At 41.5% G+C, this 17,354-nt stretch overlaps 1 protein-coding gene across 1 annotated transcript; it reads right to left on the bottom strand.

The window, feature by feature from the left end:
- Positions 1–346: 346 nt before the first annotated feature.
- On the bottom strand, positions 347–16,638 carry LOC308108036 (calcium/calmodulin-dependent protein kinase type 1D-like). The gene is made up of 12 exons (XM_080460698.1): positions 16,564–16,638; positions 13,739–13,850; positions 10,582–10,707; positions 10,350–10,424; positions 9,649–9,787; positions 9,418–9,541; positions 8,252–8,327; positions 6,175–6,287; positions 3,242–3,320; positions 3,007–3,094; positions 1,940–2,214; positions 347–1,257 (listed from the first exon to the last, which is right to left on the bottom strand). Exons 2-12 carry the CDS (start codon positions 13,822–13,824, stop codon positions 1,197–1,199), a joined length of 1,242 nt encoding a protein of 413 aa, XP_080316824.1. The 5' UTR covers positions 13,825–13,850; positions 16,564–16,638; the 3' UTR covers positions 347–1,196.
- Between the last annotated feature and the right edge of the window lie 716 nt (positions 16,639–17,354).

The following is a 17,354-nucleotide window of genomic DNA, read 5'->3' as shown; positions in this document are numbered from 1 at the left end:
CTTCTCATGGTCCTCCACCGTTTGATCAGCAGAGACATTGATGTTTGGGCGACTTCAGGGCTTCTCTCCATCCTGGATCCTCTGCTGGGTGATCTATTGACTCTCCTCCAGATCCCTCCGCCTCTCTGCTCTGCCTGCTGCAGCTGAGATCATGTCCTGTCCTACTCTCCACCCTGGAGACTTTGGATAAACTTCATGAAGGAGCTTTGTGCACAATGAATAGTCTCCTGATAGGCAGAACAAGAGAAGGCACTCCTTTCATTTTTCTACAGGGATGCATGACATGAAAAGCGCTGATCCTAATGAAGAGCCCTGCAGAACTCCTAAAGATTCATCACAACACACAGGAGATACTACCTAAAGTGCATTTATTGAGAAAATAATGAGAATAATACATGATATTTATATAGTGCTTTAAGGTATTCAAAGATTATTCAAACAACATAAATAATACAAAAAGAAACCCTGCCTGTCAAAACTTATGTGAAGTCAGAATTCATCATGACATTTGTAGTATTTACAGCATCTTTACACCTGCATGTGGCACTTGAGTTCAGTTATTCAACAAGGAAGCAGCTCGTGGTCGAGTCAGAGAAACACACCTCGCAGCAGTATGACAGCAACTCCACCTCACAACACAAAACACTTTCATCTCATTTGGTAATACAGCATTTTTCTTTAATCTTCTGAGTATATCGTAGTAGCCATCAGTAAAATAATATTACATGTCCTGAAGTCTACGTACAGACTTTGTTGAAAAGCCCATCAGTGAAACTGGTTAAATACTTCAATGAAGATATCCAAATATACATTACAAGACTTACATGTTTCAGAGTCCATTGGAAACCAATATTTCCATCAAAATTCAGTCATGACAGCCAAATATAATGATAAATAAGCTTAATTAAGAGTATATGTTGCCTATGTCTAGTCAAAACAAAGATTTTCACTTGGATTAATGCTCAAAAAACATGTTGGGGAAAAGAAATGTGAATAAAAATCAGTGTATGCTTTCAAAATGTCTCTGTTTCAATGTGATGTTCAGTCCATGTGGACAGTCGACCTGCTTCAGTCATCTGACTGTGTGTACACGTCCTCCGAATGCGGCCTCACAGCAGGTGGGAACAGGTGAGCAGCAGGTGAATCCCTGCTTTCGGCTCCGCAAACTAACCACTTAGCTCAGGTCCAACAGCCAATCACATGAGGGAACACACTCCAGACTGAAGAGGCTGGTCCTTCTGCGCTACGGCGTCCATGCTGCAACACACACAGATTACGTTATATGTGTACAATTATGCAAATACAATATATTTCAAAATGTATGACTGCACAATATCACATGTTCATGTTTAAAGAACATCCGCACAGATCAACGTGACAGCAACAATGGATGGAAATAAAACTGGAGTGCAGCTCAAAGTTAGGGATGGGAATTGATACGATTCGGTTCTTTATCAATTCTTTTATCGATTCTCATTTGGAAATGAAACCTGCAGTATTACCAGCAAAGGATGTGTTAACGATGCTGCTGGGTTGAGATTCACTCCGGAACGGATCGAAAACACGACATTCATTCAAAGTTGTCGCTGCTGTGTGCAAATATTTCTACATTTTGGTCGTATTTCCTCCCTTTGATGAAATATCCACTTTGCAAGTATTTCAAGTTGTCCTGAAATGGAACCAAATTTCACGTTTGTGCCACTTGTGCGCCAAGTTTCCTGGCTTGTGTAAGCTACGCAAGCGACGATGACATCATTCCTCCCGACTGGAATCGATAAGGAAATTGATCGCAAAATTATTTGCAATTTACACAATAATAAAGCTTATTTTACTTCTTAAAATCAGCTTTAAAGAGACTTCTAACAACATTTAATAACCTTGGACGGTAATGAAATAGAAAATATTTATTTTGTTGGGACAGAAATGTGTATCCTCTCACCTGCTGCAGGGCCTGAAGGGGGCGTCGGTCTCGGGGTGGAAGTTGTGTACGTCCCCGGGCTGGCTGTGGCTGGCTCTCAGCTGTGGACACGCACCTCGGCCCGCCTCATGGACAGGGTTCCCATTGGGGTCGAGGGAGTCGATCCCCGGGTCGCCACGTGCGGTGTCATGCACCATGATGTCGGGCATACAGAGGGGGGAGGAGGGGGAGGTGGGGGACTCACAGTGGGACAGCTTCTTCATGTGGTTGATGACTGAGGTGGCGTTGAGTGCTTGCTGTGGGAGAAATAAAAACAGTCTTAAATGTCAGAGTCCATCTGGCTCAAAATGAACCTCTTACACATTTTAGTACATCTCAATTACATTGCGAGGTGGCCGAACCGGTAAAATAGTGCCATAGTAACCTTTAAACTCAAGTTTTTCTTTGTTGTGGTGCAGAGTATGCATGATGAAAATGTCTCAATTTTCACAAAACCCAACAATACGTAGATGACTACAATCTCAATATAAAAGTTTAATTAAATCTTCTGGTGCAAAATACAGTGAAATGTCAAAAAACCTACTTCTGTTGCATTATGGGGGTTTTTACAAACCCACCCTGACAGCATGGCTTTGAGGCTAGTTTGATAAAAACGAGGGCGCTAGCTTTCATGGCAGCATCACCGATATCTCAGCGTTGTGTTGTGTCACGACTCTTAAAACATTTCTTTACAATATCAATGTTTTCTTTGAAATTTTTACCATTTTCTTAGTGGTTTGACCATATTGGAGCCTCTTGCAGACTTAATGTTTGACTCCCCTGATAGCGACTAGAAGTTGACCTGCACTACACAGCAGCTGCATTTGTTTTCACCAAAAAGGGAATTAAAGTTGTTTTGTTTTTTGTTTTTTTAAACTTCTGAAAATAAATATCTATCTACTTCCTCTGTATTTAGTTACCTATCACACAGGTTTATTTTGAGATTATTTAAAGATGAAGGAGCTCTGGACCTGAACTGTTTGTTTGCATGGTGGACTCGGCTTCATGTCTTGTGTGAAATGTGATGTGAACCAGAAGCAGTCACTTACCCTCCATTTGGATTTGGCAAAGTTTTTCTCCATCTGTTCACACACAGACTGATAAATGTCCAGGTCTTTAGCAGAGTCCGCGGCGATCCTGCGGTCAGATCAGACAGACACACAGACACAGACACAGACACAGACACAGACACAGACACAGACACAGACACAGACACAGACACGTTAGTGTTGGAGAAACACACACAGCACACACTGAAACCACGGCAGAGGAGGAGGGACTCACCACGAGTGTTTGAGCGCCTGCTCGGTGGTGAAGCGCTTCGTGGGGTTTTTCTCCATCATGTTCCTGATGAAGTCTTTGGCTGGAGACATGGGACAAGGGCAGAATTAGACAAATGAACCACAAACTCTTTCAAATGTATCTTTCTGAACAGATCCCTTTGACCCTCCCACAATTTGGCAGCTCTGCTCTGGCACATGGCACCACGAGAGGAAGTACTTCCTCCTCTTCCCAAGATGGGCATGTGTGGGTGGAGCCAGTCCAGCTCACACAGACACAGCAGATTCTGAATGCAGCTCCTATGATCCAATATTCAAATGGAGGAAAATCAATAAAAAGCAATAAACTTTGAATACGATGTTTTGGACCAACGAGACCATGTGAAAGTGTTTGAAAGCCGTAGAATATGACCTCTTTAAACTCTCTTTCTGTATGTTAATAGATGTACTTTATAATATCAATATCAGGTAATATACATGGATTTTTTTCAGGACAACCTGAGCGATCACAGTATGTGTGTCTCATGAAGCTGTGAATAATTATACAAAGCTATTTTAAATGCAGCCGTCTCAGGCCTTATCGATCAAAAATCATTCAAATACCTTCTTCCAAATACACAACAACAACTGATATATTTAAAGTTTCTCTGGTGCCCGTGAATTAGTATTTGTGTGCAATAAAACATCACACAGCTCTTTTTTGGCGGGCTGTGAAGGATTCAACTTTTTGTAACTGGAAGATAACGAGGACTTTTGTCTTTGTATGAAATGAAACCATACAAACTCAGATTGTACACTAAGCAGTTGCTATCAACGCTCTCTGTGCTTTATACAGCAGTAAATAATCCTCTTAAGGGGACCGCTGGCTGCCTCTGATTGGACACTGCTGTCCTATAAAAACAAGGCACATGATTGGTCAAGAAACTGACCAGAAGTCACCACTGTCTTCTTTTAGGCTCTAGCGGAGGTCTGGTATCAACATAGACACGTTTTTAATTGTAAATATATAAGAAATGATAAAACTGACTGATGCATTTACTACACAACGTTGACAAAGTCAACGTCTGTGTCCACTGTAGATCGTCCAAACATGAGCTTCATTTTACAGCTTTGCTCTTTAAGTTTGCTGTTTGAGATATCAGATCTCCATTCCACTTATTGTAAGACAAAGAGAGACATACAACCACACACACACTCACATTCACACCGAGGAGTAATTCATGGTCACCAATTAACAACAACAAAAGGCCCGGGCGATATATGAAGCCACAGTATTCTCACTGTGAGGGGAGAGCACTTAACATTCAAATTTGATCACCCATTTCATATTCAATGACAATGTACACATCTAGATAAAATATACACACAGTAAAGTAAATTTAATGTGTTTTTTTTAATTTTTTATATATAACCTATGAAGCACATTAGCGACGCTTATTTGAAGGCATCTTTATCAATGTTTAGTTGCATTGTGTATCTCGTTGACCAAATAAACTATTATTATTACTAATACTACTATCAGTTGTATTCTCACGTGCTGATTTTACTAGTAATCACTTGACTATTAAAGAAAATGAAAAGATCATTTAAATTTCTACTGTAATGTTTCTTTGTCCACGATGTCCTTTTTTGTGTCCAGTATTTCCCCCTCAGACTGTTTTCTGCTGGACAGTTCATTTACTTTCAGTATCATAACGTGTCAGGCTTTCAGAGTCTCTGCTGCGTTGGAGTAAAAATGTAGCATCATGGCTCTGACACAGACAATTATTGAAGACGTGAAGGTGGTCCTGCATTTTAAAACACTTTCTATTTTTGATTTAGACATAACCGCTTGGATTAAAAGGTCACTTGTGTATTTCTATTCACTTTCGCACGTGCAAACAAAAGCCTGCACAGATAAGTATCTAGAATTACTTTGTTTTTATTTGAAATTCAGTTGGCAGGATCTACAACATGTCTCGAAATAGTCTCTTATTTAATCTGCCTTGCCCACTTACATCTGCAGTAATTCTCCCTGACCTAATCCAGCAGGTCAAACCACTATAACTGGGCTCCATATGAGGTTAATCTCTCAGGTTATATTGAGAAAACCTGCTTTAGACTCCATTAACTCTTTGGCCAAGCAGTGCCCTCACAATGTATCTGTCAATGTCCGTGAAGCAACCAGAGACTCCATTTAAAGCAGCTCTACCAAATGTGTGTCAATGGTTTGTTCTTTTGTGGACGTTCAGCTGCATTCCGTAAAGTCCAAAGCAGGAAAAGCTATTTCTTATTGAGACAAGTAGAAACGCCATGACTGACGTCTAAACGAGTAGAGGTAGGCGAATTAAGCAAATTAGGATTATTAATTTCCCAGAGCGCTGCAGAGAAGCCACTTTACTGAGGATGAACACATGAACCTGAGGCATGATAACATTACCAAACTTTCACTGCGTTGGATTACAGCTGCGCAATACATCACAAACTTATCAACTTAAAGTACACACATCACAACCGAATGATTGAATTGTGATAAATAGCATTTCCATGCATCGTGCTTTGTTCTTTCCAATAAAATTGCTATGAATATAATTTATTTAAGTGTTTGTATTTACACAAAATCATATCGCTATTGCAAATACTATATTTTTACTGAACCAAGTAGTAACTAACTTTACCAGCTCTTCTCAAAGAGAACATTTACTACACAGTCATCTGCATATGTGAAGATACATTTCGTCCATATAGCTTTACATCCTATGCACATTTGTGTGGTTGTATGACTAAAATACAGCATCAACTAGTGGCGTGACATGCAAGCTACAGCATGTGTATGCCAATCAATATTAAAATGTTGCCTCTGTGTGCGAAACATTTCTGAAAACTAAACAGTGAAACTGTTTCCAGCAGATCATTCTCATGCAAACAGAGTCCAAACCTCAAGACACCTTTTCATACCTGGCTCAGAAATGTCATCCCAGAAGGGTGAATGGAAGGCGTAGTCGGCTCTCATGATCTTTGAAAACAGACGAGTCTCGTTCTCTTCGAAGAATGGAGGGTAGCCACACAGTCTGCACAACGCACAAGTTAACACGGTCAGCGGTAGAACGCCCGGGCCCCGCTACCCCCCAATTTTAAACCGCACCATAGACACACACATCGCATCCACCTTTTCAAAACACAAAAACACACCCTTACATACATCCAACACACATATAGGGCAGGGGAAGGGCGGGAGACGTGGCTCCCCCCAGCACCTCCCGCTGGGGTCCCGCCCCGGCCCGGGGTGAGTGCGGCTGGAGTACGGGGGGCGCGCTCCCTCGGGCGCGGCGCTTGTGGGGGGGCTGGGGTGCGGTGCTCCTTCTCCACTTGCTGTTGGATTGGTGGAGGTTGGGATACCGCGGTGGCCGGGAGGGGGCCCGGCCGGCGGCCTGAGGGTGCGAGAGTCATCACTCCCCCCCCCGTTCCGTGTGTGTGTGTGTGTGTGTGTGTGTGTGTGTGTGTGTGTGTGTGTGTGTGTGTGTGTGTGGGTGTGTGGGGGTGTGTGGGTGTGTGTGTGTGCGGGGTGGGTCATGGGTTGGGTTTCCCAATCAAGACCCGGGGGGAGGGGTTATGGGGCGGGTGGATTATGAGGCTCCTGGGGGTGTAGAGTTGACTGTTCTCCGACCGGGGCCTGCGCCGGGCTTCGCTTTCCTGGGTCTGGGGGCGGGGCTGGTCCGGGGCGCGGCGGCTGGGGCCGTCTCTGCCTTGCCGGGTTGGGGGGGGCGGTGGGTGGGCCTGTTCCCGGGGGTGCGGTGGGACTCGCCGCCGGGGTTGGGGGGGCTCTCGGCCCGCTCGGCCCGGGGACCCTGCTCCGGCCTTTTCTCGGCTTGGCGGCTTGGGTCGGGGCCTGGGGCCCTGTGCCCTTTGTCCTTCTCTTGTGGGCCCCTCTTGCCTGGGGGGGATTCCTCTCTGCATTCTCCGTCGGGTGCTTTTTGGGCGGGGGCGGGGCTCTCTGGGGTGGTTCGCTGGGGTCTCCCCGGGCCTGGGGGGCTTCTGTCTGCCGGGGTGGCGGTGTCCGGGCGCGGTGGCCTCGGACCCCGGGGTGTCACCACGGGTCCCCCCACAACAGTTCCGGCCACACCCAGTGGACAAGCCACACACACTCACATACACGCACACACACACACACACACTTTCACTCCTCACGAAAGGTGCTTCTGAAGTTGCTTGTTGTCTGTCATCATTTGCTCAAACTTTAAAAATCATGTTCCTCTTTTGTTGTTGCCTCTTTGTTATTTCATGTTCCTGCTTCACGTTACTGTCTAGATAGAGCTGCTCAGGCTGGTTAAATCTAGGAAATCATCTTACTGTCTAGATAGAGCTGCTCAGGCTGGTTCAATCTAATAACAGTTGGAAAGTATTTGGATGAGTGTGATTATTGCAAATAATATATGTAGCACAACAAGGACATTGTATGTTATCCCCTTCCCCCCTCCCCCCCTCCCCCCTCCCCCCTCGACTTTCTTCTCTCTCTTCTCTTCTCTCTCTCTTTGTGCGTTCCCCCCCGGTCGTGTACGGCAGCCATGCCAGCTTCTGACGGAGAAGGCAACAGGAGGAGACTCCAGGTCTCTCCCTGTTGCAAGACCAAAAACTGTTCTGACTCCGAAGGCTCTCAATCACATCATATTGTTGGCCCAAGCTGCCGAACAGGACAAGGGCAAAAAAAAAAAGAAAAAATTTTAAAAAAAAAAAAAAAAAAAAAAAAAAAAAAAAAAAAAAAAAAAAGTTAACACGGTCAGCCCCATTGAACCTTCACTTTATTCAAAGTCACAAGACTCATACTTAGAGTAGTACACACAATGACACAACCAAAGAGGAAGATAATGTGGTTTTTTAACAAATGTGAGTTAGTGAATGTCGCTCTTTAAATGTGTTAAGGAGTCACATGTTTGTCTAAGGTGAGGAAACATCCTCAAACCTAATGGGTTCCTTTGATTAAAACATCCGTACATGATGAAACAACATTGTGAAGTAGTAGTTGAATTATACGTACAGGATGTAGGTGATCACGCCGATGGACCAGCAGTCCACCGCTTTGCTGTAAGGTTTCTGAGCCAGAACCTCAGGAGCTGAAGAGTGAAACACAACGAGGAGTGTTGAGATCTGATGTAAGATTAGAGTGTAAAAATAGTCCTTTCTAATTTAATCTCTCCATCAGCTTGATATATTGTATAATATAGAGTCCTCATTAACTATTGATGCTGATGAATCAGCATGGCCGCCATCATGGGTGAGGAGCTGCTATTCGTTATGAACAGCAGACCTGACGTTATAATCAGGGATGATTCAATGCAGCGTTATACTGTTTTAACAAAGAAAATTAAGTGAAAGTGTGCTTTCAAATTCAGTGAAGTGAATTACTATAGGATAAGAAGATCATCATCCAAGATGGCAGCCACGCTGAATGTGCTCCATCAGACAAATGGACATCGAGTGCACATACATACATATGTAGGTATGTCTTTTTTTTTTTTATAAGTCTATATTTACTTGTATCTATATTTAATGTCTCTGGTCCACACAAGTCTGCATCCAATGCATATTCACTCAGATGAATAGTTTAATCAAACTTTCTCAGATGAAAACTCAGAATTTGAACATCACTTGGGAAGCAATCGATGATGTTTTACAAGTAAATAAGGACACAAGTTCAGACAATTTCCCAGACACTGATTTATTTATGGCATTATACTGTATCTCCTTTAACTGCCATTTATAATCAGGTTTATTGGGTTTCCAACTTTCTAAAATGTTGAAAGAGGTTTTGGACAGAGTTCACTGGGTGTTAGATGAAAATCTAGAACTGCTCTGTGGCTGTAAGAAACGCCTTCTGATTCCAAAGTTCAGTTTCGTCCACAATCATAAGTTTCACACCTGAAATCTGGAAAATAAAAGAGCATATTGCTCATGTGCTGCTAGTTTTGGATTAACTGTGAGTCAGAGAGAGCGAGAACTTCGAGGTTCATTGAATCTCTCTCAACACTTCAGCACACAGTGGAAGTGGATTGTAGAGAAGATGTGGCAGTGACTGCAGCATCTCTGCTGATTTACACTTCATGGTTAGACACATTAAAAACTGTCTCACACACACAGACACGAGATCTGCGTTTGAGTGTGTACTCTTGTTACATGCAAAAAGCGTCAGTGTGAGTGACTCACCAACATATCCTGGAGTCCCACATGCCGTAGACATCACACCGTGCTCCAGCGTCTTGGACAAACCAAAGTCACTGACCATGATTTTAGCATTCTCGTCTGTGTTGTAATACAGCAGGTTTTCAGGCTGCTCACACACAAAGAAACACACAAGGGCATTTTATCTTCAGGAAGAACTATCAGCTCAGTATCATGCAGCATGAGACAATGAAACAAAAATAATGTTTGTGTTACCTTCAGGTCTCTGTGTACGATGCTGTTTTCATGCAGGTAGCTGACGGCCTGAAGGACCTGGTGGATCACTTTACTGGCATCTTTCTCTGTGTAAACTCCCTTATCTAAAATGCGGTCGAACAGCTCCCCACCTGAAACCCTGTGTGTGTACACACACACACACACAAGTTGAAAATTTTGAGAATTAAGTTTATTTCACTTCAACTCTCACATGTTAAAGTCTTAATATTTTTTCTCTTAATGTGGCTTTAATAGAACATCGTAATTAATGCACAATAAGCACATTCCGGCATTCAAACATGCGATACAGTTGTGTGTTTCTTAGTATTTTTCTGATATACTTCACATGAGTATGAGCACAAAAAAAATCTACCTACACACCAGAAACAAATGAAATCACTGTATTGTCTTATGCAATAATATCATTGATGGGATCAGGGTGCTGTGCTTGTGATATGTCTTCATTTATTTAATCATTTTGATTAAGAAACAAGCTTTGGACTGTTTGCCTTATTAATTCCTTTTCTGTGGTAAAATGCTAGTAAGTTTGAAGTTGAAGCATGATGGGTGAAAACTGATTCCTCTTTTGAAGCACTCAAATTTAGAGACAGAAAACACATTTTAAAGATACTAGATATCTAAACTAAAATTTGAAATGCAGCTGTCGGGTGGTAAAGTGAATAAATGTGAAAGGAACTTACAGCTGCATGACCAGGTAGTAGTGTGTTCGGCTTTCATAGAAATCCTCCAGTCCAACCACGTTGTCATGTTTTATCCTGAAAGAGTCACAAAATTCATGAGTGTGTGTGTGTGTGTGTGTGTGTGTGTGTGTGTGTGTGTGTGTGTGTGTGTGTGTGTGTGTGTGTGTGTGTGTGTGTGTGTGTGTGTGTGTGTGTGTGTGTGTGTGTGTGTGTGTGTGTGTGTGTGTTTTACCTTTTCAGTACATTGATTTCATTCTCCAGGTTGCTGTGAGTGAGGTGTTTCTTCTTCAGACATTTCAGAGCGTACAGCTTCCCCGTTGTCTTTTCTCTCACCATAAACACTTCAGAAAAAGAGCCCCTGCAGAGAAACACACACATATCATTAAACTAGGCATATAACTTTTAGCTTTGCAGGATCTTCCTCATGTCTTTATGTTTTCTGACTCTTGTGTTGCTTCTGAGGGACATGAAACCTCAGATACAGACAAATATATCTACAGAAAAGGAGGAATATACATTTGGAAGAATCCAGCTGGCCTGAGGCGGAGGTGAAGACTGAATCACGTCCTTGCTAAAATTATTGGAAACATTTATTCATAATAATATTTTTTACCAGAAATCTTACATTTGCATTCTAAAATTAGATGTTAGTGCTCAAAACTGATATTTAACCCTGAAAGGGAGTAAGGTTTCTTATGCCACTGATTATCTTATCACAGACTGAGTAAATTTACAATATCTCTAACATGCGAGTATGAGTGCAGCTTTGACTTAAGAGGGACAGTCGGATGTTTTTAATTCACAAATGCTGTTTTACACTGGTGTTTCTGTAAAGTGTGTGTGTGTGTGTGTGTGTGTGTGTGTGTGTGTGTGTGTGTGTGTGTGTGTGTGTGTGTGTGTGTGTGTGTGTGTGTGTGTGTGTGTGTGTGTGTGTGTGTCTCCTCCGTTGAGTCCTGTCACTCTGTAAATTATCCATTTATCCTCCATCTGTGATTTTTCCAACTTCAAGCCCTCTCTCCTCATGTCTCACTGCCAGATCGTCTTGTTTGCCTTTTACACCGACATCCAGCAATTCCTTGTGTTCTTCCTTCGTGTACCTTGTGATTGTTGTGTTTTGACCTCAGATAGGGTTAGACGGTATAAAGGTAGAAACTAAATGAATTTGGCCAACAGTACAGATTTTGACCAGATCTACCACAATAGCACATGTTGATGATGTCACCAAGCTGCACCTGTTTTGGTCAAGCTGTAACTTCAGATTGCTTTTGAACACGCTCTTGCTTATCCATCCTGGACTGACTGTTTTTGACAAATGAACTCTTTAAACTCAACTTCTTGCCTGCGTCTGCTTTTGGGACAACCATGTCCCTGACATGTGCGAGGTTCACATAAACACACGCCTGCACCTGCTCACAGCACATGCCTCTATACACATCCAGTTATATTCTCAGCACACTCATTTACTTATCAAAGCAGCCAGACTCTTAATCCTATAACGAAGTGGTGCTAGGATGTTCCTGCACTGCTGATCTGACGTCACACTCACACACGCGGGTGCGGGTGTGTGCGTGCTGAAGCCTGACTCATTCACTGGGGGCTCTGTAAGCAGCTTGGATGGTGCAGGTTCAAGAACAGGCGGATAGACAGGTGATCATACCGACTGAATGACGACTACCTCGTCTGCGCCAGCTTGGCTAAAGTCCTGCACATGAAGCGAATAACTCCACACGGGACACTGGGGGTATTCAGTGTCCCGTGTGGAGTTATTCGCTTCACCACGCACTCTCACACACACATACTTTTCAGGGGTAACAGATGGAAAAGAGATCCTGTCATTTCAATGGGACTAACCTGGTTATATAGAAAAATAAAATCAAAAAAATTCTAAGAGTCAAGATTCTAATCTGTTTAGATTTATTGTGTTTGAAATGTGTTCTGATTGATTTTTATTGGAGGGTGATCTAGTTGATACTGACATCAGCTGACTCTTAATTCCTGTATGTAGGGCAGATTGACAGTGTTTCCACAGAACAGCCAGACAGTGTTGATGGTTTGATCCTTCCTGTCTGCGACTAAGCAGCAGACCTGGAAAACGACTCACAATCCTCACCATAGTACCGTTTAACCCGAGTGAAAGAAACCAATTTAAATTCTTCACTGAAGTAGAAGTAAGTCTGAATTTCATCCTGGGTCTGGGTTAGGTGAAGTCTTCATGTTCTCCATGTGTATTTGTGGGATTTCCTTCCACAAATCCTGTATTTTAGGCTAAATTGTTTCCCTCAGTACTTGATTATGTGTCTGTGAGCAGCAGAAACACTCAATGCTCACAATATTACCTTTGTTCTGCTCTGTGCAGAGGCATGTGTGTTGATTGACACTCTAAGTAATCCCTTTAAAGGAAAACTGTAACTTCATTTTATTTAGGACCATTTTTATCCACCAGCTCAGAGGTTTAAAGGTCAAATGTCTCCCGTATTGTATTTAAGAGTCTAATATCCACGTTTTCATTTTGTTTGGCCCAGTTTCTCTTTCTTGTTATGTTTTCAAACTCTGACGAGGTTTGGTCTGATTATTAGTACAGATGTAGCTACAGTATGAGCACAGGTAACAGAGATTATTAAAATCCCTCAATGGAAATCATTTGAATCTGTTGCTATCAGACAGCATAAAGTTTATTACCTCTTTGAAGGTTGAGTGAACATATTCCAATTTACTTCCTGTAACAATAAAACCTTATAATCATTAAAGCTCAAAAAGTGTTTCTGGGTATAAACTTTCTTTAGCATTTCTAAAGTAAAAAGATATTGAACTATTGCAGGGCATTAAGTGTGTTTAAATGGTGTGTGGATGGATCAGTGTGTGGATAATTGCAAAGCTTCACAGTCTTCCAGCAGGTTAAGAGTGGAAGGTCTTCTCGTGGCAGGTTAAGCTGTGATTCAGTCACACAGACACTGTAAGAGGCTCCATTGATAAAACTGACGGGATTATCCTCGGTCTGGAAGCCAATCCCAGCCGCTCCTCCACCAGCACTGTGCTTTTCCCACTAACTCAGGGAAACTAAGATATTTCAGCTACTTTTTTCTGATGAAAGAAATTTCATGAGATTTATATTTAATACAAGTGTAGCATCAAAGTGTGCATGTCGGTTTGAATTTAGGCTGCGTGACATTAGGAACTTGTGATAATATTGTGATGTGATGTAATAATACGACCAACATTGAAACCCTCTAACCGAGAGTATAACATAGAAGCTGATATTGCAATAGAGATGGATTTGTGATATAGTGTGCAGCTCTGGATTGAACCGTACGAGTGCATTTGTAAGTGCAGTCTGCCATCGATCACCTCAGAACACCAACACCCCGAGCCATCCCTTCTCTTTTACTTACGTGCCCATCTTCCCCTTGAAGTCAAACACATCCTTGATGTTATTGGTCCTTTTCTTCCAGCTGCAGATGATTTCTTTCCGCCCCATGTCGACTCTGAAGATACCGTAGAATCCTGAGACACAAACAGGAAAATTGTTTTTTTACACTCATCTGACTGAACCGCTGAGCCGTCATGAAACATGAAAAGACTGAGTGGAAGCGTCTCTGAGCGATGTCTTTAGTTCCGCTACTTTTTCTACTTGAATGTATTGATTGGTTGGATCTATCAAAATGAAGTGTGATGGGTTCCTTTCTCCTTGAACAGAAAGAAACTAGACGACTGGATCAGAGCAGATTTAGAATTTTACGATTGAAAAGAAAAGAAAAGAAAGTCCGATTTACAAACAGAACTCTTGCTCTGTTTATACGTCACTTTTTTTGATCAGTCTGATTAGAGATCAGACTGTAACATTTACATGAAGACTGAATAAAGTGATTAGATTGAACATCCTCCCAGTCAGTCAGAGGATAAGTTCCATGATGCTTTGTGACGTGAGCACATGATCCACGTCCAGCTTTAGCAGGTAAAAAAGTGCATTCAATGTAAACATTTTCAGAATACACTCGTACCTTTTATCCAAAATAAAACATCTGAAACATTAAGATTTGTTGGTCCTTATAGGTTATTCTACTATTGTTTTAACGGTCTGGACCACCTAAGAGCAAACTGAGCTATATGAGGAAAAGTGAGTTTGACACTGGGATTAAACGGTTAGCTGCAGCAAGCTGTGGAAAACTGCTCCCATGGAAGATAATCTCAGTACAGTTTGTACCGTCTTGTAACCAACATTTGAACCCCTCCTCCCCAACAAACTTCAGCTCAAATAACAACATGAAAACAAGGTTGGTGCGACAAGTCCCAATCCTCCAGTGACGTACAGGGTCAGGGTCACTTAAAATCAGAGCGAAGATTATCATGTTCAATGTTTGTGGCATTTTATGTTTTAGTTATGTGCTTTAAGTAAGAGTTGATTTGCTCAGTTGTACACTTTAAAACCAAGTTTAATTGATATATAGCACCTCAAATTATATTTTTAAACATTAAAATGCCACTAATTTGTAAAAAAATAAAATAAAATAAATTATAAATAAACAAAAAACTAAACCAAACAACTGTCATTAACATTTTATGTAGGCTTTTGTTTTTATTAAAGAAAATGCATTCCTAAAAGAAAAAAAAGAAAAAATACATTCTCATGTTTCTCCTTAAGATTGTTTCAGTGAACGAATTAGAATGTTAAATCTGGCTCTGTTAAGTTGTTTCTCCATCATAGCTTCACTGGTGGCAGACTTACAGTCTGGTAATATCCTGTTTTATCCAAAAAGTCTTATGAATAACATGTTTTAACTAAAGTCTGGTAAAGAAATGTGCTCTGAGGATGTAAATCCTTCTCTCTGCCTGTCCCTCGACCCTTTAAGACGCCCCCCACTTTGCTCCTGTGTTCCCGTTACATAAACTGTTGCATGTCCAGGCCTGAGGTCAGCTCTTGCCTTGAAAAGCCCGTTTGTACCGATCAGTTACACAAGCTTTAAAAAGGCAGAGGCTTAGAGAGGTAAATAGCAGTGGTGAGTTAATCTCCTCCTGTGCTCCCTCCTTGTGTCTGTGGGAACAGATTAGCTGCTGATTCTCTGACAGGACAAAATCTGGGTCGTTAAACAATGTGGGCCCTCAGAGGCCAGCGAACTCTGGCCTTCCATGAAAAAAATCTGAGCAGGAATAGAAATAAAACCCGCCAGCATCAGGTGGAGGTGGCACGTTCAATAAATCACACAAAGTTCTAAATCTTGTTCCTGTGATCCTTGGCAATTTCACTCCATGAACAACGAAACCAGTTCGAGTTAATTTAGATCGAGTTAACTGAAAGCCAGCACCTCTGAGCCTGGTTCTGCAGGTTTCTTCCTATAAAAAGGGGATTTTTTTTCTTTTCACCGTTGCTTCGCTTGCTCATGTGGATTTGTTGGGTTTTCTCTGTAAAAGTGCCCTGGAATGACTTTGTTGTATTCGTCGCTATATAAATAAAGTTGAATTGAATTGAATTGAAAAAAAGTGTGAGCTGTATTTCCTGTCTGGACTGAGCTTGTTCATTCACATACATAAATAGTATTTTTCCCCATACTTTTCCCTCCCCTGTATCGCCATGTGTATATATGCATATATATTTATCTGATTATCTATGTATTCATACATAGTCTATTATCTTTTGTGCAACTATCCTGTCTGTCTTAGTATTTGTGAAATGTTGAGCTGCTGTGATGACTGAATTTCCCCATGTGGGATTAATAAAGTCTGATCTTATCCTATACATGTAAGCAACACAAGGAAATGATAAAAGTGGCAGAGCAGATTCTACAAGATATAAAATATTGGATGACACACCATTAATCTAGTTTCATGAGGTCTTTCGGCTTAAAGATGTCAGAAACAAACAGCACAGATGAACAAATGCATTTTGATTCACTTTCCTCAGAGAATTAAAGTCTAAATTTCTATTTTAAGAAATTGTCTGATAATAATAATAAACTATAAAGTTGCATATTATACTAATTAAAACAAATACAAGCTTGTAAAGTTTAAACTGTCATCTTCACAGGCTAAAATGTTCATTCTTAAGAAAGAAAGAAAGAAAGAAAGAAAGAAAGAAAGAAAGAAAGAAAGAAAGAAGCAGTGGAGGAGCTTATCAATTCAACACTTCAACAGAAAGTCTGCACATTTTCGATAATGCAACTTCAGTTTTTAAATGCCGTTGATGGAGCTGAATAGTATATAAAGGGTGATTTTGTCTTACCTGAGGAGCGATGTAGAAGCTGCTGAGCGGTTGTGTCCCTGCATCCACCTCAACTTGAGTCAGGTGTACAGAGGCTCCTCACGAGCAGGGGGCGGAGCCTCACTCATTCAGGTCTCCAACTCACAGCAAAAGCAACAGCTGACAACTCATTAGAAGTCTTACACAGGCTTCAAATGCTTCATATTCTGTCATTTTACATGTCACATGTATTTTTATTTTAGAATCTTAAAAGAATTATCCCCAGTGGTTAAGTTTGAAGAGTCTAAAGTAACTGTGAAGTATTTTAAGGATGTTAACGCATTTGCACTGAAGCCTTATTAATGTTGTTTATCTGCAGGTCCTCTAAGATCCGACAGGAGGCGCTGCAGCAGCCTCATCAACCAACTTCTCACAGCATTGTGCATACACACTACTCACAAGAAACATGGGGATACGTGGAATTTCCAGATGATCCTAAAATGTCCTCTGACCTTTCCAGGTGAAATTAATGTGAGCTTCTCTAAACCTTTGAATGTCCTCCTGTTTGATATTTCAGTGCTTTTTGCTCAACAAATCACAGCAGGTGTCTGATCCATGAAGGGATCAATAAATGTCCTGGTTCACTTAGAATTGGTATTTAAACCGTCCTCTTCCATGTGTTGTTCACATTTTGACATCGGGAGACCAAGACGACACCTAACAACTGATCAACAGGACCTTGACATTGAACACTTCAAACAGGAAGTTCTCCAACAGGAAGCTGTAATTGATGCTCAAGATGGCAGGACAACTTATTGAGACGTTGACACTTT

The sequence above is a fragment of the Lipophrys pholis genome (assembly GCF_963383615.2).
Source record: "Lipophrys pholis genome assembly, chromosome: 4".
In the NCBI taxonomy this organism is placed as follows: Eukaryota; Metazoa; Chordata; class Actinopteri; order Blenniiformes; family Blenniidae; genus Lipophrys; species Lipophrys pholis.
The sequence above is the reverse complement of the archived record's forward strand: the minus strand, read 5'-3'. Positions and strand labels throughout refer to the sequence as shown.

Bases quoted from the DNA above. Each gene is read 5' to 3' on its own strand.
- LOC308108036 (XM_080460698.1), bottom strand. From the start codon at position 13,824: ATGGGGCGGAAAGAAATCATCTGCAGCTGGAAGAAAAGGACCAATAAC. The intron at 3,321-6,174 runs GTATGAAAAGGT...CCATGTCTCCAG, and splicing joins GGATGACATTTCTGAGCCAG to CCAAAGACTTCATCAGGAAC. The intron at 3,095-3,241 runs GTGAGTCCCTCC...ATCTGACCGCAG, and splicing joins CAGGCGCTCAAACACTCGTG to GATCGCCGCGGACTCTGCTA.